The sequence below is a fragment of the Mus caroli genome, unplaced genomic scaffold (genome assembly GCF_978045245.1).
Source record: "Mus caroli unplaced genomic scaffold, Mus_caroli_1 scaffold_1, whole genome shotgun sequence".
NCBI classification, from domain to species: Eukaryota; Metazoa; Chordata; class Mammalia; order Rodentia; family Muridae; genus Mus; species Mus caroli.
Window position 1 is genome coordinate 154,220,261 of NW_028227256.1, and position 25,369 is coordinate 154,245,629.

The window sequence follows — 25,369 nt, forward strand, 5'->3', positions numbered from 1 at the left end:
GACTAATTTGCTCTGGACATATCTAAGAACCTAAACAGAGGGGAAGCTGCCTTTCACTAAGTCAATTATCTTCCTGGTTCTATAGTGAGTCCCTCCCTCTTCTCTTCCCTGAGATGTCAAATCCATGCCACCCAATAGCTCAGAGTCTCAAGACCTTCCCGCCCTTCCCCTTCCTCCAATCTCCCTTAAACACGGTCCCTGGTGCAGACTGCTGTCCTGTCTGACGCCGCTCGGGAGGAACAGTATGGTTTCAATCTGACTAGTTCTGGCTTCTGTTTTTGTTTTTTTTAAGACACAAGGGGCTATAAAGTGTTTTCAGAGAATCCATGGGTGTAGAGAAAAGACAGCAAGGGTCACCCGAGACGCACACTCAGGAAACACTTCCTTAGCCAATGTCACACCTGCTCACCCTCTGGTGTGGGAATAAAGACAGCAGAGCTGCTGCTGGCCGCCTGAGAGGTGAGCCAGCTGAACTGTGGTCCGTAGCTTGCACTGCAGAAAACACCGAGCACTCCCAGGGCCGCCACCATCTTCTGCCACCAGCACCCACTGTGGCCACCTGCAGACCATCGCATGCCATTCAGAATTGATTGTGCTGTTTCTCTATCTTTGTAAAATCAGTTCCACTTGTTTTGCGTTGAGAATTACAAGTGGGAGAGTGGCATCCTGTCTTCTACCAGCACAGTATCCGTCCCAAACTGATCAGTACACTGCTTGATGGTGGCCAAGACATTCAGAAGCCGCTGGTCCACAGTGTCCAAGTGTGGATCAGAGAGCACGGGGGAGATGGGGTCGTGGGCCATGGCAGATTTTAAGGCAGACTTTAGTACTCCATTCTTTAGATAATTCAGTCTATTCCAGGTTGAAACCCGAATGCTGGAAGAAAAAGTTTTAAAAGAAATTACATAACATCTTAATATCCAATTCATGGTATGAAAGGTTTTCGTTTGTCTGTTTCTTTTCTTTTCTTTTTTTTTTTTAAAGATTTACTTATTTATTATATGTAAGTACACTGTAGCTATCTTCAGACACTCCAGAAGAGGGCGCCAGATCTCGTTACGGATGGTTGTGAGCCACCATGTGGTTGTGGGAATTGAATTCAGGACTTTTGGAAGAGCAGTCAGTGCTCTTACCTGCTGAGCCATCTCGCCAGCCCTTGTCTGTTTCTTTGAATCGCCTCTATTTCAGACTTGCCTGTATATTAGAAGCAAGCTGGACTGCCATGGTGTAAATTGGGGGAGGAGGGTGTAATTAGATATATACATGAAAATTTATACATATTCCTAACAGTGAGAGAAAAACCAAGCCGATCTAAATGTCTAACAACTGAGAGATACTTCAAATTATGCCTAAGCTTTCAGGAAATACCACGCAGCCATTAAAAAGGTTTGAAATTGAGTGGCACAAAGAAAAGCCCATGATACTATGTTAGACTTGAGGAAGATAGAAAGACTCTTTTACTCCTTGCCCTGGGGAAACTACAGTGTGTAACTATAGTGCTGAGACTACAGGGTTAGAGTGAGGTGCACTGTGTTAACAGTTACCCTTAGGTATTAAGGGGACTCTAACTTCATTACTTAAATGTTTCTGAACTTTAAAAATTCTACCATTAATAAAAGAAAAAATTACTTAAAGAATATCTATTTTGTTGTTGTTGTTGTTGTTGGGCGTGGTGGCGCATGCCTTTAATCCCAGCACTCAGGAGGCAGAGGCAGGCGGATTTCTGAGTTCGAGGTCAGCCTGGTCTACAGAGTGAGTTCCAGGACAGCCAAGGCTACACAGAGAAACCCTGTCTCGGAAAAAAAAAAAAAAAAGAATATCTATTTTTTGCTGATTAATGATAGCACACACCTTTAATCCCAGCACTTGAGAGGCAGACGCAGGCAGATCGTTGACTACTAAGCAAGTTCCAGGTCAGACCAGGTCAGACTGGACTACACAGAGAAACCTTGTCCCAAAACTCCTCCACCCCTACCCCCACCCCCACACACTCCAAACCAAAAGAAAGCAAGAAAGCAAGAAGGCAAGAGAGAGAGAGAGAGAGAGAGAGAGAGAGGAAGAACAACAAAAACTAACCAACCAACCAAAACACAGAAACTACTTTCTTGGGGATGGGGATGGGGACGGGGATGGGGATGGCTCGGCACAGAAGAGCATCTGTTGGTCTTGGAGAGGACCTGAGTTCAGTTCTCAGAACTCACTCTGAATGCCCTCTTCTGGCTTCTGTAAGCACTGCACTCAGGAGCATAGAGTCCCACAGACAGACAGACAGACAGGCAGGCAGGCAGGCAGGGAGGCAGGCACACGCCCACACACATACACACACTTAGAAAATTTCTTTAATGTTTTTCTTCCCCCTTCCCTTCTCCCTCTTGCTCTGGCCCCTCCCCTCCCCCGCTCCTCCTCCTGAGTGCTCCAGCCCATAGGTTTTTATATTTGTTTCTCATTACAGATGGTTGTGAGCCACCATGTGGTTGCTGGGATTTGAACTCATGACCCCAAGAAGAGCAGTCAGTGCTCTTAACATCTGAGCCATCTCACCAGCCCACACTTTAAAAATTTTAAAGAGATTATCTATTTTCTTTAGTTACTTCACTAACCACTTGCTATGGACTAGGTATTTATCACTGGTAAAACGGATGTAGGAATTCAGCTGCCACTGTAACGGTATTAAGAGCTGAGGCTCTAAGGACGTAACAGATTAACGAGGGCTCAGTGGAGCTGACGCTCTCCGGTCTCCTGCCATGTGTACCCAGTAAGCGCGCTCCTTCAGGATGCCAGTGTTTTGATCTGGAGCCTCTCAGCGTCTAGCATTTCTGTTCTGAATTTGGTAAGATGGCTTAATAGGTAAAGGCACTTGTCCCATAAGCCTGGTGACTGGAGTTTGATCTTGGAGCCATGTAAAGGTGGACAGGAAGAATCAAGTGACTAAGCTGTCCTCTGACTCCACTCATGTACTGCAGTACACAAGCCCATACCTCAAGAAGTACACAAACTTCCTAATAATAAAATAAATAAATGTAAGGGAAAGGTCTCAGTTTGTGACTTTCTGTTATAGCAGAATGAAACAGACTAAGTGACCAACCAAAGAGAATTATTGTCTCAAAGAACTCTGTCCCTCTTGGTGGGTATAGGATTAGCCAGACAGAATGTCACCGGGCAGGCAGAAGCGTCTGACTTTGTGTTTGTTTTTTGGTTTTGTTGTTGTTGTTGTTTTTGTTTGTTTGTTTGTTTGGAGACAGGGCTTCTCTGTGTAGCCCTGGCTGTCCTGGAACTCACTCTGTAGACCAGGCTGGCCTCGAACTCAGAAATCCACCTGCCTCTGCCTCCCAAGTGCTGGGATTAAAGGTGTGCGCCACCACGCCCGGCTGCGTCTGACTTTGTGAGAAGTCCTGTTTTACAGCTACTTAAAATAAGGATGATTAACTGTGTCCAGCACAGAAGAGATGGACAACACGTTTTTATTCTAAATTGTACTATGAACGCCCAGAGCACCAGAGCTTCTCCAGTGTGACAGAGCTGCCACTTAATTGACTCAGCACCAACTTGACTCTTTAGTATATACTTCTCTAAAATGGTCAGAACTCCTTCAAGAACGCCTCCTCCTAAGCCTTCTCAGTGTTACCTCCTTCCAGCCTAGCAAGGCTGGCTGTGACCATCTCTGCTTAAGCAGAGCCACCTGCTGTGCTGCTTCTCATCCCTCTCCTTTGATGTGCCACTGAGGCAGAACCCGAACCCAGTTTGACCTGCCTGAGGCCGAACCTGCCTGAGGCCGAACCCGGTTCTCCTCCAAGATTTTCCGGAGTTAGCACCGAACTCATTTTCTTGATTTACTCTCAATTCCTTTATTCTCTAATATATTTAAATCAGGTATTAAATGCTTAGAGAAAGGTATTTTTGGTTTAGATAATTTCAAGCTAAAACATTCAACTTGAAACCCCAAGGTAAACCCGATGTAGCAATGGAGAATACAGATTAACAAAAAAATCGTTTTTTGTGTGTGTGTGGAGATTGTCTCACTATGTAGTCCTGGCCATCCCAGAATTCACTATGTAGACCAGGGTGGCCTCAAACTCACAGAACTCTATCTGCTTTTGTCTCCTAGGTGCTGAGTTTGTTAAAGCCCAGCTAGACTGTTTTTAGTAGGTGCTAGAGATAATAAGCGAAACAAACACATATTATTATAGATATTATTATAGATACTACAAACTTACTGATGCAAAATTCAAAACGAATTCTGAGTCTTGGGTGGCCTGCATCTGTGTTTCCCTCACCCCTGTCAGGGTTCATAGGGGCTCTGGGCTGCAGAAGCAGGAAATGCAATGGGGACGTTTTAAGGTCAAGAAAACTGCTGCAAATGTACTGAACCTGAAGGAGGAAATGCAGGCAGACACACGCTGTACATAACTTACATGCAACACTGATAGAGAGGGGCAAGAATGCTTCTCTCATCCAGCGAGGGGTTTCCAAAGCTGAAAATTAAATTAAGACAGGAATTAGGTGCAAGTGTTTGCTCCCTTCTCAGTAACAAAGCAAGAGCATAATCTATAAAAAACCAACTGTGAGCCTAGATAATTCCATGCTCCAACAGCTCAAATCATCTAAATTAAAAATAAGCGAGGCATGACTAATGAGACATAGGATCATTAACAGCCTGAACAGAAACTCATGTAACAAGAACCCTTTCCTGCCGAGATGCTGCAAGACGCTGGAGCCTAACTGTGGGGCTACACCGTGAGGTCTCAGTCCAGAGAGGAAGACACAAATCCTAACCCTGCAAAGCCTCCAAAGGTCTGGAGGGAAACCCAGGCTCTCCCTGCTAGAGTCCTGAGAGGCAGGTGGCTGTTACTTCCAGAATCACTAAAACCTTCCAGCCAGCAAGCCTGCCAGCAGCTTCAAACTAGAAAACTGCCCGGGGCTTTCAGAGGCCAGGATGATATAAAAATGGTATTGTTAGGGAAGGAATGGTTGCTGTGGCAATCTGATTACCATCTCCTCAATGACTGAAAAGTCACTATGCCCCAGGGTCAGAGCAGTGAAAGCAGCAGTCTCACTACTTGTGCTGCTTACAGGTCTTGTTGCTATTTCATCTCCAACGCAAGGCTGTAAGAGGTGAGGCTTGGGAGGTTAAGTCCAGGCTAGTTTGATCCCAGGTCTTCCCAACCCAGTCCCAGGCTCATCTGCTAAGGCATTAGAGGCCAGCCTGAAGCTCCACTGAGAGGTGAAGAAGCCTTCAGGAGGAGGGGGCCAGCAGAGAGAAGTTAGATCACTGGTGTGCACTCTTGATGGAGATTTTGGGACCTGGCCTCTCTACTTCCCAGATGCCACAGGACCAGTAGCTTTGCTCTCAATGTGTTCCCAGCCGTGATGATTCTGCTTCAACACAGGCCCAGGAGCAATAAAGCCAACACGCTTCTGAAACCAAGCTGAAATAAGCATTTCACTGCTATGGGTTGATTATGTCAGTATTTGTGTCTGAAAGCTGACTGGCACAGTGCCCTAGAGAATGCCCCTCTTTACACAGACACTGACAAAAGCTTGTTGCTCAGTACCTTTTGGCATTATCAAGAAGAATAAGCATGCTCGCGCCTTCATCATCTTGAAAGCTCTCGTAGTGATGGCGATCAGCATTGCCAATCAAGTAATCAAAAACAGCCGTGTCAATGATGTCCAGGAGACGTGGGCCTGAGTCATAGGGGGATGTTTTCTTCACAGCATCGCAGTAGCTCTCATCATATTCCCACCTGCAGGCAAGGAGCATCGTAAGGGTCACTGAGTGCCAACCACACCTAAGCAAGGGCCATGTGTCAAGTTTGGCTGCCAGACTACGATGTTAGGAGGTGGGGCCTTGAGGCAGGAAGACGAGCTTTGGGAGCAACCGTAGGTGGATATGAGTGTCTTGCCCTTTCCTCTTGCTGTTTTCCTCCACAGCATACATGTGTTGCCTTGATTTTGTCTTACCATAAACCCCAAAGCAACCGAGCAGACAGAGCTGGGCTGAAACTTCAGAAACTCTGAGCCATAGACTCTTTCTTCACTTAAAGTATTAGCTACTTTGTTAGAGACAGAAAGCTATGCACAAAGTTGGTCTCAAACACCGCAGGGACCATCCTTGAAGTGAGAGGTTCAAGGGCCTTTGGGTTTGGTTTGCAAAATGAGAAGAGTTTAGAGAAGCTAAGGAATTTAGAGTGTGCTGGAAGCACAGATTGCTGGGAGGATCTGGGGGCTCAGAGGCTGGCAAGCTAGAGAGCAAAACGCTATGCTGACAGGTCTGGGATGGGAACAGGGACTCCACTGGGAAACAGACAGGAGACTAATCATGTTACATACACTCTATGTTTTGTACATATCCTGAGACTTTGTGGACTGGCTTCTATGGTAGAAGTAATTTAAGGCAGCAGTGTGGGGAGTACTGACTGCTTTTAGCCATGTTTACTGTGAGAAGTGGAAGCAAAATGCAGAGCAAAAAGATCTGAAAAGCTTGTGGTTGAACCAGGAAAGAAGCACACGTAAGGCTCAAGCTGAGAGGGGTAGCGCTGCTGAAGAGACTAGCGCCAAGTGCTTTACACTAGGATGGTAGGAAAGATACCTTGAGGCGTCTTAGGAACCTGCAAGATCCAGCCCACCTCAGGCTAAACTTCTGTGTCCAACCATCAACACACTCAAGAGGCCACTGTGGTCCAAGAGGGCCCGGATAAGCTCCAGATGGTGCCAGACCTGGGCATCATGCACGGGATGTGAATGAAGCAGGCATATGTAACGAAAGCTGCAGAGCCACTGCCACTGAGATTCCACAGGGCTTCTGCCGCTACAGACAGGGGTTCTGCCGCTACAGACAGGGGTCCTGCCAGCAGCCCACGAGTGTTCTGCACGGTGCTGTGAGAGTAAATCTGAAGCTACAATTGACATCCCACAAGCCTGAGACACCGGCAATGTGGAGCACTCACCCACTGAGTAAAGCCATGGGCAACAAGCAAAACTATCTCCAGACAGCAGCAGCTCTGTGGGCTTCACCCACAGGGACAGGGCTGGCTGAGCTTTCAGTAGCTCACACTGCACCAATGTGATCCCTCAATTCTGGACATGGAGCTAGAAGATTTTTTTTTTAAATAATTTATTTTATTTTATGTGCATTGGTGTTTTGCCTGCATGTATGTCTGTGTGAGGGCGTCAGATTCCCTGGAACTGAAGTTGTGAGCAGCCGTGTAGGTGCTGGGAACTAAATCCAGGAATACCACTCCAGCCACCTAGATTATTTTTAATAACTTATCATTACTGTGTGTACACGTACATATGTAGGGAGTGTGTGAGTGGCATGGCACACGTGTGGATGTCAAGGACAAGTCTATAGAGCTGCTTCTCTCTCCTCCTTATATATAGGCTCTGGCGACAGAAGTCCTGTGGCTGAGGCTTGTGTGGCAGGCACCTTTACCCAGTGTCTATCTCCGGGCCTGAGCTGGAGGAGCTAATGACTGTTCTTGTTTTTGTCCAATCCTGGGCGTTTCTAGTCTTTGGACTGAGAGTGCTTTTCCAGTGCCATCGTATCTTATAAGCATACAACTCAGGCTTTTGTTTGGTTGGTTTTTTTTTTGTTTACCTTTTTAATTTTTGTAGGGCTCACAGCCTTAAGGTTTGCCTTATGTCTCGGAGACTTTAGATGCAGGCTTCTCGGCAATGTTGGTACAGTTAAGACTTGGGAACTCTTAGAGGAGGGAACCAAATGCATTAGGCAGACATGAGCCTATAGAGACTAGCAGCAAATGCTATAGCTTATATTTAAAAGCAACAAAAAATATTTATTTTTATTTGTGTGTGTGTTGTGCATGCCTGCATATCTGTATGTGTGTGTGTCTGGGTGCACTACATGCATACAGTTGCTGGTGGAGGCCCGAAAAGGCTGTTGGATTCCTGAAGCTGAAGTTACAAGTTGTGAGCCCCAAATGTGAGAGCTGCAAATCAAATTCAGGTCCGTTGCAAGATCAGCAGGGGCTCTTAACCCCTGAGCTATCTCCCCAGGCCCCTATGGTTTATAGTCTAACTGCCCACTAAAGGCCCTGGTTCAGCCTGTGGACTTTCAGAAGCTATTAGACCTTTAGCGTATGACAGAAGTTTAGTCACTGGGAATGTGCCTGGAAGAGGATAAAGGGGATATTCCCGGGAGTGCCTGACTAGTCAGCTTGTCTCTGGTCCTTTCTTTCTGCCTTTGCTTTCTGGCAGCAACAAGATAAGCAGGCCCTGCCATCACAGGCTTCTGCAGCGATGCTCTGTGCCACTAGAAGCCCAAAGTAATGTAGCCAAAATTTATCTCTCCCCGCTCTTTTTGTTTTTTCAAGACAGGGTTTCTCTGTGTATCTGTAGCTGTCCTAGAACTCACTCGGAAAGCCAGGCAGGTCTCAAACTCAGAGCTCTGCCTGTTTCTATCACCTGAGTGCTGGGATTAAAGGCGAGCACCACTGCTGCCCAGCTCAATCTCTCCTCTCTTTAAGTGATAAAAGATGGCTGACAAACCACCACTGCTGAAAACAGGGCCCTGCCCAGTAGGTCTGCCCTTGATCCACAAGTCTTTTAACTCTTGGTCAGGTGGCTGGCTCCTATTGAGGGAAGACTGGAAAGACTTAAATCACGGCTCACAGGAGCTTTTACCTGGCCAGTTTGCCTTCTCGGTAGGTCCTGCCCCAGGGATGTCGATGTTTCTGCAGAGGCCACACATCTGGAAGCCAAAGTGTGACAGAGCCCTCCATCATGTCACCGTCAGCACACGCTGGCTCTGTTTCTCGGCAGTAGTAGCACTTCCCATAGAAACAAGTATTGTTCCCTGCAGGGTAAAAATGAGCCAGATATACTTAAGAAAATTAAGAATCCAAATTCTCCCTCAAACAAGATTTGACAGCTAAATAAAAAGGCACCATGAAAATTAGAATCCTGATGTTAGTCCATTTCACACATGTATTTTCCTATGTAGGTGACAAAAACAAAGTGTAAAAAAAAAATCCCCAATGAATGGAAAGCTATCTACTAGAGAGCAAATCTTCCTGTGTCTCCCTCTGACCCAGCCTCTCTCCCAGAAGTCAACTATCATCACAGTCTTGCTCTCAACTCGCAATAATTAAAGGAAAGCAATGTCTTCCTGGTCTCTGTCAGAGCTCAGTTTTTGGTCAAAGTACCCAGAGGCAAGAGTGCAGACATATACTGAGGTTGGGCACGCTGGCGGAGACAGGCGCGCGCAGTGAGTGAGCAGACTGAGGGTAATGGACTGCTTTCTCACTGATGAGAAACCAGTGGCAGTCTGTTCACTTACTGCGCCTGTCTCCGCCAGCGTGACCAACTGGTCATATCTGTGGAGTTAAGAGTATCAACATGAATCGCTGGGCGTGGTGGCGCACGCCTTTAATCCCAGCATTTGGGGGGCAGAGGCAGGCGGATTTCTGAGTTCGAGGCCAGCCTGGACTACAAAGTGAGCTCCAGGACAGCCCAGGGCTACACAGAGAAACCCTGTCTTGAAAAAAAAAAAAGAAAAAAAAAAGAGTATCAACATGAAAAATAATAGTAAGAAATTGCAGACACTTAAGTCATGAGTTCATCGTGCTATGAATAAAGAAATGCATGTGACGAGAGTTCTCCTCTAAACAGAATGCCTACCAAGAAGTCTATAAAGCAATGGCAGAATTATAAACTACTATTTCACAACTATCATAATAGCCGACTCAAACACAAATGATCAATGTGCTAAAACTGGGGATTAAAGTTTGATAAGGAATGGAGTGTTTATAGAGTTCTGCCTGGGACGTGATGCCCAGTGGTAGAGCTTTGTATGAGGCTCTAGAGTCAATCCCCATCCTTGGTGGGGTAGAGTAGGAGCATGGAAGTAATTAGACATTAATATAGTTGTAGAGCACTTGTCTGTAAAACCACCACTAACAGTGCACATCATGCCCACACCTGAGAGGCTGAGGCCTTTTACATTTGATACTAAGTCCCCTTTCAGCAAGGCAAAGCACCTCTCCTTGTTTAGATGAGTAAGTGCTCTGTCTGTATATATACCTGAATGTCAAAAAAGGGCATCAGATCCCAGCATAGATGGTATTCAAGTGCCATGTGGTTGCTGGGAACTGAACTCAGGACCTCTGGGAGGGCAGTCAGTGCTCTTAACCACTGAGCCATCTCTCCAGCCTGGTTGTGCACACTTTTGATCCCAGCACTTGGGGTAAACAGAGGATCTTCTGTGAGTTCAAACCCAGCTTGGTCTACATAGGGAATACCAAGACAGCCAGGGCTATAGAGAGAGGCCCCATCTTAAGACAAAAACAAAACAAAAAAACAAAAAACAACCAGCCAAACAAACAAACAAACAAACAAACAAGTAAACGGCTCTCTCTTTCCTCTTTTTTTTTTTTTTTTTTTTGGTTTTTCGAGACAGGGTTTCTCTGTATAGCCCTGGCTGTCCTGGAGCTCACTTTGTAGACCAGGCTGGCCTCGAACTCAGAAATTCGCCTGCCTCTGCCTCCCGGGTGCTGGGATTAAAGGTATGCGCCACCACGCCCGGCTTCTCTTTCCTCTTATTTTAGATCATTTTCACAGTTCTTTTTTTTTTTTTTTTTTTTTTTTTTCGAGACAGGGTTTCTCTGTGTAGCCCTGGCTGTCCTGGCACTCACTTTGTAGACCAGGCTGGCCTCGAACTCAGAAATCCACCTGCCTCTGCCTCCGGAGTGCTGGGATTAAAGGCGTGCGCCACCACGCCCGGCTCATTTTCACAGTTCTTTACTTTGTCCTGTGACCTTTAAAATAGCCTAGTCTGTGTTTACTCTAAAATGTTAGTATTTCTAATATAATCAAGTTTATTATTTTTTTATTTTTGTAATCATAAGCATTCTATATGTGTTACTTTCAACTGATTGAAGTTATTTTTAAAAGATCTTAAGGTTGCAGTGCAGTGTGGCACACACCTTTAAACCTAGCACTTGGGAGTCAGACACATATGCATCTATTAGGTTGGAGGCCAGCCTGGTCTACAGTTCCAGTTCCAGAACAGCCAGGGCTACACAGAAATATCCTACCTCAAAAACAAAACAACACAACAACAGCAACAACAAAAAGAAGAAGAAGGAGAAAAGAAAGAAAGGGGAGGGGGTAGCAGCTGTGTGTCTGTGGGCGTGCTGTAGCTGACTAGGCTCAGAGCAGTGCATACTGTGCTGGACCATGGAAGTACAAGCAGGCAGAGACAGGCAGATCTCTGGGGCTTGTTAGGCAGCCCACCCAGTCGGGGAAAGACTCTGTCTCAAAACAGCACAATAAGCAAGATGTGCCTGACAAACAGTTCCCACGATGCCCTCTAGCCTCCTCGAAGACCCCATGCATGTACAAAAGTCAACAAAATACAAATGGCTCGTCAACAAATGAACAGAAGCTACACATGAAACAAACAAACATTTCAGGATGCATTTTATTAATGATATTAGAGGAGGGGCACCCATGGGTAAGGTAAATTAGTTTAGGTGTCTACGGCAGGTAATGTGACCATATCTACTAAAATACAAAATGCCCATGACCTACTAGCACTTCAACTTTTGGCAGTTTCTGCTCATGTGGGAAGTGGCATATATACAAATTAATTCTGAGCAACAATAGTTGTAAATACAAAATACTGGAGTTAATATGTAAGTCCAATAAGGGGTTGGCTATATATGAATTTATTATAGACCCATAAAATACAACACTTTGTTTTGTTTGTTTTTGTTTATTTGTTTGTTTGTTTTGTTTTGTTTTGAAGACAGGGTTTCTCTGTATAGCCCTGGCTGTCCTGGAACTCACTTTGTAGACCAGGCTGGCCTCGAACTCAGAAATCTGCCTGCCTCTGCCTCCCGAGTGCTGGGATTAAAGGCGTGTGCCACCACACCTGGCAAATACAACACTTTGTAAAAGTAGTTGTGATGGCTAATCTTTATTTTTTTTTAAAATATTTATTTATTTATTATATGTAAGCACACTGTAGCTGTTTTCAGACACTCCAGAAGAGGGCATCAGATTTTTTGTTACAGATGGTTATGAGCCACCATGTGGTTGCTGGGATTTGAACTCAGGACCTTTGGAAGAGCAGTTGGCGCTCTGAACTGCTGAGCCATCTCTCCAGCCCCCGTGATGGCTAATCTTGGTCTTCAATTTGAGTAACTCTAGAATCAACTAAAACCCAAGATGCTAGGCACACCCTCCAAGGCTTTTTTCTTTTCTTTTCTTCTCTTCTCTTTCTTTTTTGTTTTTTGTTTGTTTGTTTGTTTATCGAGACAGGGTTTCTCTGTATAGCCCTGGCTGTCCTGGAACTCACTCTGTAGACCAGGCTGGCCTCGAACTCAGAAATCCGCCTGCCTCTGCCTTCCAAGTGCTGGGATTAAAGGCGTGCGCCACCACTGCCTGTCTCCCAAGGATATTCTTGATCAGATACTTGAAGCAGGAAGACCACCCTTCATCTGAACCACACCCTATGGAGGCAGCCCACAGAAAAGGACGCAGAAGACGACTTCTTCTTTGCCTTCTTGTGCTCAATTCTTGATGGCAGTTCATCTACCTTGTTGATCCTTCACTGGTACTGAAACTAACTTCTTAGGAATTTCAACACAGACGGAGGACCAGTGGCTGTCAGGACTTCTTCGAAAACTCCAGTGCCAGCCAGGGACTGCTGAGACATCCAGCATCATGGACTGAACAACTGCTGGGTTCTCTGGCATTTCCACTGTGAGAGAGAAGCCACTGTTGTACTTCTCAGACCACAGCCTGTAAGCTTGTCTAGTAAGTCATCTCTACAGTTTTTTTCATTCTATCAGTTCTATTCCTTTAGAGAACTATGAATAATATATTAGCCAAACAACATAAAGAACTTCTTTAGTTCTTAAGTGTAATATGCAAAGGTTTTTATAATATATTAAGTAAAAAGAATGAGAATAAGAAATATGAATCTGGGCTGGTGAGATGGCTCAGCGGGTAAGAGCACCAACTGCTCTTCCAAAGGTCCTGAGTTCAAATCCCAGCAACCATATGGTGGCTCACAACCCTCCATAACAAGATCTGGTACCCTCTTCTGGTATGTCTGAAGACAGCTACAGTATACTTACATATAATAAATAAATAAATCTTAAAAAAAAAAAAAAGAGCCGGGCATGGTGGCACACGCCTTTAATCCCAGCACTTGGAAGGCAGAGGCAGGCGGATTTCTGAGTTCGAGGCCAGCCTGGTCTACAAAGTGAGTTCCAGGACAGCCAGGGCTATACAGAGAAACCCTGTTTCGAAAAAAAACCAAAAAAAAAAAAAAAAAAAAAGAAATATGAATCTATGCTGTAGATTGCATGAAATGGTAGAACTAAAACATAAATATATATTTACATTCATACAAAAAGGAAATCAATTATTAAGAGAGGTTATTGGTCGGCTAAGTAGAAAGAAGATGATGCAAAAGTATGTATAGTGTAACAGTATTTAGAATGGTAGAGTTAAATATAAACATGTATGTATAAAAACAAATAAATTACTAATAGAGGAACTGGAATGTGTTACTGCAGTCCTTTTGATAACTGAAGCATGTTAACAAATTGATGAATTATTGATTCAAAGATTAAAACACACAAAACAAAACAAAGCAATTATACAACTTATGGGGTAAAACCCAAACACTTGGGTTTGGTACATAAGAATCTTACTTAGATAAAGAAGTATAATACATTAGCTAAGAGTTTGTGGTTTACTCAAATTTCTGGAGTTAAAATACCAATGGGGGAGTTGGGCTGGAGATTTAACCCAGAGACTTGTGCATAGCCAGCAATTGCTCTACCACTGCTCAATATCCCCAGCCCCTAAGATATAAGGTCAGGAGACAGCATGATACTCCCAAGTATGCTCATTCCTCCAGTAAGATGGTGAGAAGGAAACAAGGCTATGCCAATGCTTAGTCTGTGTCCAACACTCTCAGAGATCAACCAACAGCATCTGCTTACTATTAACAATATGGAAGATGTGCTTTTCCTAAGTGTCTGACCACTTCATGGACATACTCAACTCCGGAAACAGTTTATCTGATCTCTGAAGTTTTCCTTACTCTCCTTGAGTAAACTGTCAAACCTAAGCCTCCATCTAGACTTTTCTCCTTTAGTTACTAACTAGTTCACACAAACGTGTGGTAAGAGTTTTGGTTTCTTTAACAACCCAGTTCTGGTCTGTGAATATGCTTTTGTTTGAATCCTAGGTGTGGCATAAGAGGCTGCTTCACAACAGGTGATTATGATTTGCCTTGTGCTCTAGCAGGGACATGTCTTTGCCAGCTACGGATAGTTTAATTCTGGAGACCCTGGAGAGGGAATAAATGCCAAGCCCCGGGGAGTAAGGGGGGTACAGCACTCAAAGAGGAATGCTGCTGTTCCTGGCTGCTATTTTGAGATTTGTCAACTGTTTGTCAGCAAAGAGACTAGAAGTTGGGAGACATCCTGATGACAAAGATTGGATTGGCCCCAAGAAACACAATATCCCTAATCAGCAAGTAGTAGTCTCAAGAGGTCTATACCCCCTTTTCGTTCTACCTTTCTTTCTCTCTTACCTAGTGCTAAATTGGAAGGGATTAGGGTGGAACAAAAAACTCGCTAACACAAACTCATAGATGATACTGAAACAAAGTATCCAAAATCAGATATATTATCTTTCTGTACCACTTCATTTTCTCAAACACCCTTCAGTTAACTGCTTGGCTAGCCAATCTAGAAACTTGGAGTCATTCTTAAGTTTTCCTTTCTGCTTATTATCCTCCTAGCCAAGATGCTGACTGCATGGCTTATGTTAGTTTGGGAATCTCTCTTGGTGTTTCTATCTCCATCCTTTTTTTTTTTTTTTTTTTTTTTTGGTTTTTCGAGACAGGGTTTCTCCCCATCCTTATCTTAGCTCTGTCTTTCAAAATTACTTCACCAGCCTTCAAGGGCTGTTATCTTCTGATTCTTCCATCATCATTCCTTCTTCAGAGTCACAATTAGCTTTCTAAATTCAAATCTGATCAAGTCATGATCAGACTCCCTCAACAGCTCCCAATGTCCAGGAAGAATATTGATCCCTTCAGTGACCCTGTCCTGACTACTTCCTCTCACTGGCTAAACCCACAGGCACCCTCTACCTGAGCACACACTCTTCCTGCATCTCATCCTGTTCATCTTCTGTCATCAACCTAGATCATTGTTAACTCAGGGATAGGAGGGGTGAATTGGATAGGAACAAAATTACTATTTACACTAAACCTCTATCTGAAATTTAGTGTTTCAACCAATTATGACAACAAAAATCATTAACAGTAAAATTTCCTGTCTCCATGTCACTGAAAGAAATCAGAGTTTTCCATATTGTATTACCATTTTGTATATACTTTTCTGAGGCAGGTATTGCTTTCCCTCGTTTTGAAGTATGAATCTATTCATTCTAGTAAGAGGGAAATTGAAGTTCATTTTTCAATGTCTGTTTCTCACTTATGCCATGAAATAAAGCACTGAAAGAGTCACCACGGGAGGCGAAGTCGAGAGCACAGCACCTCCACATTCTTCCTGTTTTATCATGCCTACAAGAGCAAGACTGGGTGGATCCCTGCACACAGGAGGATAAGGGGAGCCAAGGCCAGGGTGTCTTGAGTTACCAACTAACCCTTGAAGGCAGAGCAGTGACCCCAAAACAATTCTACAGTAGAACAGTCATCTTATGGTCTAACGACGGAGAGGAGTTTGGGCTTCCTCAGTTCTTTATTATTTATTTGTTTATTTTGATGTGACAATCAGAAGTTAATACTGAGTGCCCTTCTCAATTGCTTCCCACCTTACTTTTTGAGACAGGGTCTCTCATTGAGCCTGAAGTATAACACCAATCCCACTGGGTAAAATGGTGATCTCCAAGAATTTGCCCATCTCTAATTCCTCAGCACTGGAAATACAGGTGCCTGCTTCCATATCTGTTTTTTTACACAGGTATGGGGATTCAAACTCAGGTCCACTTTATTGACTAAGCCACGTCCTTAGCCCCTGGGTTTCTTCATTTCTCATAAGATAGTTCCCAAAAGAGCATGCGTATTAAAAATATCTAGGACAATGATATGCAGACAGTAATCAATTTAGGCCAAATCCTGGATTTGAGGCTTAGCTAGAAGATCAAACAGAAATAAAGTTACTGCATTTGCTAGTGGTAAATGACTTCTTACTTCAAGAAGTCTATATTAGGGTGAAATTCTCATTTTCCATTCTCACCATTAGACCTCATTTCCACACTTATCATGAAACCAGGGTGCCTATTTGTTTTTACATTCCCTTGAGTTCTTGAGGTATGAAAGAGAGGCAACTGACTTGCTCAATGATGCCCCACACATTTACCTTACTGCCCATGGCCCTAGTTAAATCCCCTCCAAACTCTCTTACCTACAGTTAGGAAGGTGCTCAGCAGCTGCTCCGTGGCAACAGGCTTAACTTCTGTTCGCAGATTAACATATCTGCCCACCACCAAGGGAGCGCGGCGGAAACCCAGAATCCTAGTTTTGAAGGTTGAAGAGAGAAGAGAGAAATCTTTGGGGATGTATTTTAAGACTCAAAAACCATGATCAATCCTGTTAAAGATATTAAGGTTTCAGAGGTAGGTAGGTGAATAAATCTTGGTTCTCAGAGGTAAACCCATGATGTCCAGACGTACACTATTCAACAGTTCAACAACACAGGAGTGGGTGAGCCTTTGTTTAAAAGGCAGAGACTTCCCGTGCTGGCTTACTAGCGTGGCTGGCCTAGAACCGATAAGTAGACCATGTGGCCTCAGACTCAGAGACCCTTTGCCTCCCATAGGCCTGGGATTAAAGTTGTACACCACCACACCTATTACTTTCTTTTAGAATGACATTTCCTGGTCAAGAATACAAATTTAGACGGGCAGAACTCTAAAACTAATCATGAAGAAACTAAGGTCATCCTTAATTCTCAAGCCTAGCAACTGACATTCTGGCATGAGCATTTTCTCTCACATTTGTAAAAACACAAGTATATATAAATATATACACACATTTGGCTTATCATCTTTTTTCCCCTCTTTGGCTTTCCTAGACAAGGTTTCTTTTGTTTGTTTGTCGGTTTACAGCCCTGGCTGTCCTGGAACTCACTTTGTAGACCAGACTGGCCTCGAATTCAGAAATCCGCCTGCCTCTACCTCTCGAGTGCTGGGATTAAAGGCATGCACCACAACGCCCGGCTTTTTTTTTTTAAGATTTATTTATTTTATATATATGAGCACATTGCCACTGTTTTTAGACATACCAGAAGAGGGCATTGAATCTCATTACAAATGGTTGTGAGCTACCATGTGGTTGCTGGAAATTGAACTCAGGACCTCTGCAAGAGCAGTCAGTGCTCTTAACCACTGAGCCATCCATCTCTCCAGACCCTAGACAAGGTTTCTTTCCTTATGTAGCCTTGGCTGTTTGATATCTCTGTAGACCAGGCTGGCCTTGAACTCACAGAGCTCCAGTTCCCTCTGCCTCCTGATTGCTGGGATTAAAGGTGTGTGCCACCACTGCCACAGCAGTATCTTCTTTCTTTCTAAACGGGAATCTCACTCTGTAGCGCAGTTTACCTGTGAACTCGTGGCAATTCTCTTGCCTCAGCCTCTCAAGTGCTGCTGGAATTACAGGCATAAACCACCACACCTGGCTTTATAGTAACCATATCTATACAGAGAATAGTTTACTAAAGCGATGCTATGGAAAATTATATTTTGCCAATAATTGGGGGGAGATACAAAACTTACTAATGACATATGGCTCATATATATTAGACCGCTGAGATTTACTAGGTTGGATATACTGACCCAGAAGTGAGGGAGAAGGCTCCCTTCATGATCTGCTGGTGTCCAACATACAGAAAGTAGAGAGTCTGAAGGGAAGACAAGGCTGGGGACAGTGTGACTCTAACGTGCATCTATATGGCTTTATGAAGCTCTGCCTGTAGTTCCTTTAAAAAACTGCAAGCATCCATAGTATTATAAACTCACTAAACTCTTTCCCTATGTAGAATATTAAGTTATTATCAAGTTTTCTCTACTACAAAATGCTAGTAAGATATGTATCTATAAACTTTGCTATGAACAGTAAGATTTCTGATACAAAACAACATAGTTTATAACAAAAAGAATAATATGTTATATGTTGCTTTAAGCAACATATAAATTAAATATATTCCTGACAATAAAACATTATCTTTAAAAAAAGTTCTGTCATTCCAGAAGGTGGAAATAGTAAGCCAAGGTTTCAAAGGCTGTTTACACATTTCTAGTGACAAGAAGCCTGTGCTCATTAGCACCTTTAATAATTGCTGTGAGTCTCCTAAACCACCTCAGTACTTCTCCATTTTAGTCAGTTCAGACAGTAGCCTAGGCTAGCCTCAAACTCCCGTTCCTTCTTCCTCAGCTCTCTAAGCACAGGGATGGCAGGTGTGCACCAGCTACACCTATGGGAATTTGTGCCTACTTGCCTGCTTTTTTTTTTTTTTTTTTTTTGAAACAGAGTTTCTCTATGTAACAGCTTTTCTTTTCTTTATTTTTTAGAAAAGCATTTTTGAATGTTTTACCTGCCTGTATATATGTATGTAAACAACCCGGTTGTCTGTTGGATTCCCTAAAACTAGGGTTGCACATGGTTGTATGGGAATCAAACCTAGGTCCTTAGGAAAAACAGTAAGTGCATTAAGCTATCTCTGTAGCCCCTAGTCTTGTTTATATTCTACCACAGTGTGTGTAAAAATGAGAAACTTTTCCTAAGTCAGAAAAAGATAAAAGTTTTCCTTTTCTTTTCTGATTTCTCTTTCTCTTGCTCTGTTGTCACTTCCAGAGGTCAAATGTTCTACCCTGAGTCTCCTCCCTCCCTCCCCAGCCCCCCACCATGTCTTTTTGTCACAGACTGAGTGCCTGTGTGGAGGAACTTGGAGCCACAGTTTGGCTAAGAAGTCCCTGTGAGAACAGCATCACTGTTCCTAGAGGCCCCTATACCCCAGCGCTCTGAGACAAAGGCTTGCTATGGATAGGCCGGTTCTGATCTCACTTAGTAGCAAACCAGCCTTGACTGCCCAGCCCCCAGCCTTGAGTCTCCTTCAGACTAGACTGTAAGTGTGCCACCTCAGCCAGCTACTGGTTATATGTTAAATGTCATGGTGACGAAGAGCACAAGTGTGCTACCCTAGCCAGCTACCGGTTATGTACTAGATTTTAGAGTGATTTTTTTGTTGTTTCTTTTTTTTAAAAAATTACTCTAATTTTTGAAGCTGTATATACATTGTACAAAATCCAGTCTCAATTCCATGCTATATATTTTATGTAATGGGAATAAATTAGTATTACTTTTTTTTTTTTTTTTTTTTGGTTTTTCGAGACAGGGTTTCTCTGTGTAGCCCTGGCTGTCCTGGAACTCACTCTGTAGACCAGGCTGGCCTCGAACTCAGAAATCTGCCTGCCTCTGCCTCCCGAGTGCTGGGATTAAAGGCATGCGCCACCACGCCCGGCAAATTAGTATTACTTACAACAGAAACAAAGCAACAGTGCTGAGGCCCAATTAATGGCTAATTCAATATAGAGATTAGAATTCAAACTTCTGTTTTCATTCTGATATTTTATTTGCCAATTAATACCTTCAACTATGACAATATGAGGCCTGCATCGAACGATGTGACATAATAGGAAGTAAAAGTCTGGGGTTAAAAATGGTTAACCCGGGGGCTGGTGAGATGGCTCAGTGGGTAAGAGCACCCGACTGCTCTTCCGAAGGTCCAGAGTTCAAATCCCAGCAACCACATGGTGGCTCACAACCATCCGCAACGAGATCTGGCACCCTCTTCTGGAATGTCTGAAGACAGCTACAGTTTACTTACATATAATAAATAAATAAATCTTTAAAAAAAAAAAAAGAAAAAAAAATGGTTAACCCGGGCTGGTGAGATGGCTCAGTAGGTAAGAGCACCCGACTGCTCTTCCGAAGGTCCAGAGTTCAAATCCCAGCAACCACATGGTGGCTCACAACCATCCACAACGAGATCTGACTCCCTCTTCTGGAGTGTCTGAAGACAGCTACAGTGTACTTATATATAATCAATAAATAAATCTTAAAAAAAAAAAATGGTTAACCCTGTTGGGGCTGGAGAGATGCTCTGGTCAAGAGCACCTGCCGCTCTTGCAGTTTGGTTCCCAGCATCCCCACAGCAGCTTACATCTGTAGCTGAAGTTCTAGGGACTCTAATGTTCTCTTCTGGCCTCTGTGTGCACTAGACACACTTGTGATGCACAGAGATACATGTAAGCAAAACACTCATATATATGTATAATGTGTGTGTGTGAATAAATACATCTTTAAAACTTTACTATGGAAAAAAACCCCATGGGGGTGGGGGTGGGGGGACTTTACTATGTTCTTTTTTAGGCAGCACTCAAATCTTAGGTGCTTACAGAACTCCGATGGCACTGACTTATCAGCTATAAACAGGAACACGTTCGTGGTACTGCTGTATCAATCACTTCTGGAGGAAGGTCACAGTCTTTCTTTGAAAGAAAGGGGAACAAAGAAACATGAGGGGGCTGGAGAGATAGCTCAGCAGTTAAGAGCACCGACTGCTCTTCCAGAGGTCCTGAGTTCAATTCCCAGCAACCACATGGTGGCTCACGACCATCTGTAATGGGATCTGGCACCCTCTTCTGGTGTGTCTGAAGACAGCTACAGTGTACTTATATATATAATAAGAAATAAATATTTAAAAAAAAAAAAAGGGAGCTGGTGAGATGGCTCAGTGGGTAAGCGCACCCGACTGCTCTTCTGAAGGTCCAGAGTTCAAATCCCAGCAACCACATGGTGGCTCACAATCATCCGTAATGAGATCTGACTCCCTCTTCTGGAGTGTCTGAAGACAGCTACAGTGTACTTACATATAATAAATAAATCTTAAAAAAAAAAGAAACATGAGATCACACACCTGTCCAAATGGAAGGCCGCCACCTCTGCATTGTGTCTGTCATAACCAGCGTATGGCTCCCCTTCTACCACATAGTCTCTGCTGTACCTGCAAAGGGAAAGGGAAGCAGATACAGACATGAATTAATCAGTATTGGAAGTGACAGCACAAGAGGTAGAATCCATCTGTCAGCGAGTCCAATCTGTTCCACACATTCCTTTTCTGTCAACCCTGAGAACTGGGTGTTACCACCAATAGCTGGTAGATGAAGAGATAAGCTAAGATGAAAACCAGAATACTGCTTCTACCTCTGCAACCATCTTTGAATAAAACACAGATGCTGTTAGCTTTACTCCAAAAATGTCTTTCAGTGTAGTTTAAATGCAACCACAAGGTGAGTTTCTAGAAAGAAAGAACCATCTTTGTATCTCCAGCATAGTATTCCACCCAGAGTCATGCTGCTTAATAAATGACTTTAAATGTTTATTAATGTTGCAAGGCTTATAGGAGAAGTTTAAGTTTCTTGGGGAAGCTCTTGGTGGCACCTCTGTTTTGTTAATGGGAAGGCAAAGGTGCTTCTGCAAACAGCAGTTTGAATAACCATTCCTGTTCTCTCTTTTCCAATTTATCTTGGACTGGTAGTAAAAGGATAGCCTTGAGCAAAACCTTTCTGTTCTGCATCTCAGCCATCCCTTATCTATAAGCCCAGGACTGGACTGAGGTAATTTCTAAGTTCTCTTTCATCTTAGATGATTTTATGCCACACGCATTACATAAAGAAAAAACAAAAAAAAATTGGCACCTTTCTTTCAAAGATACAATTTGAAACTTGTTAATTAGGAAGGAAAAAGTATTTAACTCACCTACAGCTGCTCACCTGCATTCTGAACCAAAGGGGACCTATGGGACTTTAGAAGGAAATTGTGACATTGAGGCTGAGACTCAAGTGACGAGCAATGTCACGGAACACAGCATTTCATAGATGCTCAAACAGTGATCATCAAGTGGGAAATGGAACCACGAGAAGTAATGACTGTCAGTGTTCTTAGAACACAAAGTGAAACCCTACTCTAAAGCATATTCTCAAGGCAGAGTGATGCAGGGGTCCGATTAGAAGGCAGCCCTGCATCCCCATCGTCTCAGCCCCATCTTGTACCATGTGTTACAGTTCCTTAGGTTCTGTAGGTTTATACTGGCTGCCTTTCAATTGTCAGTTTAAAAATACCACTGCAGCAGAAGCTGACACGGTAACAAGCACTCCTCTCTGCCACAGGTGCAGGTGGCCATTCAGCTGGGGAACAGGCCTTGAACGCACGTCAGGAGTTCGCACAGTCATGAGAAACTATGAGATGCGGTACAGCACATCACCCCTGAAGCCTCAAGGACCTTCCCACTAACTAAAGGCAGCTGAGAGTGAAATACATGGACCAGAGGCACCTAGGGACTTTGAGGGTAGGCTCCAGAGCAAAGAGGAGTAAGAATCAAAATGAAGGAACCACAGTGGGGTCAGGAGGCTGGAATTCTGTGTTGTACGTGATTGTATGTACATATATGTGTGAATTTGCATGGGGTGTGTGTGTGTGTGCATATGTGTGTACATGCATGTGAAGGCTAGAGGATAGCTGCAGTGTCATTCTTTAAGCACTAACTCTTTAAAAAGTGTTCTTCATTGACATGGAACTTCCTGGTTGGCCAGTGGGACCCAAGAATCCACTGGCTCTGTCTCCCCAGTACTGAGATCACAAGCACACATCACCATGCCTGGTCTTGCTCACATATGTGTGTATATAGATGTATTTGCCTGTGTGTGTGTGTGTGGAAGCCAGAAGCTGGTATCTTTCCTTTATTGCTCTCTACCTTATTATTTCTGAGACATGTCTCTTTCCAAACCTGAAGCTTGCTGCTTCAGCTAGTGTGGTGGTTTGAAGAAGAATGGCCTCCACGGGCTCATGTATCTAAGTGCTCAGTCTTCAGGGAGGAGTATATTTGAAAGGATGATAAGGATTAGGAGGCGTGGCCTAGTTGGAGTACCACAGAGGGTGGGCTTTGAGGTTTCAAAAGTCCATGCCAGTAGGCGGTCTCTGCCCCTGCTTGTAGATCAGGATGTAGCATGGTACTTCGCCAGCACCATGCCTGCTGCCATGCATTCTGCCGTGATGATAATGGACTAACCCTCCGAAACCGTAAGCAAGCCCCCAATTTTATAAGCATTGCCTTGGTCATGGTATCTCTTCACTGCAGTTATTTGTTGCCTACAAAAATCAATTTACTTCTAGAATGAATATAAGACATTGAGAAAAAAAAATCACTTGTATACTATACTACAAAAAAATCAATAAGTGTCACATTTTGTGTGTGTGTGTGTATTTATATATATCACAAGACTGGCTTCAAACTCAGAGTTTGGCTGTCTCTGACTCCCAAGTGCTGGGATTAAAGGTATGCACCACTAGGCCCAGTCAAACCATGGACTTAAATTAACATACCATTATTGGCTCATCAATTGGATAATTGAACAACATTAGTAACTTGGGGGAAATTGGAGGCAAAGGTAGTTAATGGCACTTACCTAGTATTCTTCCTTAAATGAACCCGAAACTGCTCAAAAAACAGAAACCAAACTCAAAAAGGCTCTAGATAAAGGGAGCAATGCTTCAGCACTGACAGGGGTGCCCCCATCTGAAGTCTGCTAACTCTATCATCTTTGGATATCCAGTTTTTAGTTGTACTTTCAGTGGAGGGGGCAACACATTGTTTATTTTCTACTCAGTTCATTCTGTACCTCTAATACTTCCCACACTGAAGATATTTAATGTATAAGGAATCAATAACCAGGCATGGAAGCACAACAGGCCTACATGATGCAGGAGGATTACCAAGTTGAGGCCAGCCTGGGTTATATAGTGAAACTGTTTCAAAACAAACCCAACAAACAAAGCTCCAGAGAAGTCAATGTTAGCTCTGTTCAAAAGGGCAGTTGTTTATAAGGCCCAGGCTGCCCTCTGATTTATAACAATCCTGCCAAACCCTCCCAAGCGCAGACGACAGGTCTGACTGAACCACCGTTATCTGGCTTTTTAAAAGACCTAACAGAATCAAGGCAGGGTCCCATAGACCTCTCTCAAAGAATCATTGAACCTTCAGAACTAGAGAGACTTTTGAGATGTCCCAGCCTAGCTCTGTCACTGTACTGGAAAGAACAGCAAGGAGAATGCTCTTCTACGAACCCCAAGTTGACTGAATCAGCAACCACATACACCTTCTAAGATGAAGACTCACCGCTTAGGTTTAAAGACAACTTTCTGTCCTCCTTCAAGAATCAGTAAAGCTTTCAGCTGTGTCCCTTTATAGCCCACATCAGCTTTAATGATTTTCTTAGTGGCCATGGCATGCATGATCGCTCCTAGCTCTGGTGTCTCTTCAGGGTACACTTCCCGGGGCACCACCCACTGGGCTGCAATCTCCCAAGGAGACTGCAGGGTGTGGTCCAACTTGGGCACCAGCTCCACCCGCAAGCCAGTCATCATTCGGTGAAAAGCTCTCTGGTCCTCTCGGTTGGCAGCTGATGTATCTAAATTGTCTATCAGGAAAACTTTGGTGAAGATAAAAATGACGAGGAGTATTGCTAACAGCACAACTCGCTGCTTCAGCTTCATGGTGGCCTCTTTTCCTTGTCCTCAGCCCACGTCCTGGCTGGCTTATCACAGGGAACAGGTGGTGACGATTAGCAAGGAGATTCCATGATTACATATTTCTTCACTGCAGTGCCTCCACAATTCCTGTAGGCCAAAGTAGAAAGGATGATTTGATTAGGAATTCCAGCATTCTACCTCTACATTTTGCAGGCCTCTAATGTCACTTTCCCTTTCAGTGATTCATTGCTAACACTGAGCTTGAGGAGGCCCATTAACTGAAGACAGTGTGGGAAAGAAGGAAGGAAGGGAGGAAGAATTGGGTACATGGAAAATTATAAGAAACATTTTCCCATTTTAATTAGGACAGGGGCTCATCTGGGAGCCATTTGGTTGCTATATATATTTCCAAAAATTATAAAAATAAGGGGAGGAAAAAATAAAAGCAAAATACTGAGCTAAATATAGGTTTTGTTTTTTGGTTGTTTTTTTTTTTTTTTTCTTTGAGACAGGGTTTCTCTGTATAGCCCTGGCTGTCCTGGATCTCCCTTTGTAGACCAGGCTGGCCTCGAATTTAGAAATCCGCCTGCCTCTGCCTCCCAAGTGCTGGGATTAAAGGCGTGTGGCACCACCGCCCGGCTAAATATAGTTCTTAACTCCAACTTTTACAGTTCAAGATCCGTAGGTGAACCCTTGTCATGTCTGGTCATTTCCCAGTTCCTTCTATTCCTTGTGCAATAGAAACTCCCAAGAAAAACAAGGGTCCAG

At 43.7% G+C, this 25,369-nt stretch overlaps 1 protein-coding gene across 3 annotated transcripts in view; it reads right to left on the reverse strand.

Annotated features, from left to right (window-relative positions):
* Positions 1–393: 393 nt before the first annotated feature.
* Fam20b (FAM20B glycosaminoglycan xylosylkinase) overlaps positions 394–25,369 on the reverse strand; it is a 37,034-nt gene continuing 12,058 nt past the window's right edge. For all 3 annotated transcript variants that reach the window (XM_021159601.3, XM_021159592.3, XM_085842310.1), the window contains exons 3-9: positions 24,249–24,748; positions 20,991–21,077; positions 16,419–16,528; positions 8,644–8,815; positions 5,553–5,744; positions 4,413–4,472; positions 394–876 (exon numbers count right to left, since the gene is read on the reverse strand). In XM_021159601.3, coding sequence (XP_021015260.1) covers positions 645–876; positions 4,413–4,472; positions 5,553–5,744; positions 8,644–8,815; positions 16,419–16,528; positions 20,991–21,077; positions 24,249–24,625 — 1,230 coding nt within the window. In that variant the 5' untranslated portion in view covers positions 24,626–24,748 and the 3' untranslated portion in view covers positions 394–644. The remainder of the gene's footprint in view (positions 877–4,412; positions 4,473–5,552; positions 5,745–8,643; positions 8,816–16,418; positions 16,529–20,990; positions 21,078–24,248; positions 24,749–25,369) is intronic.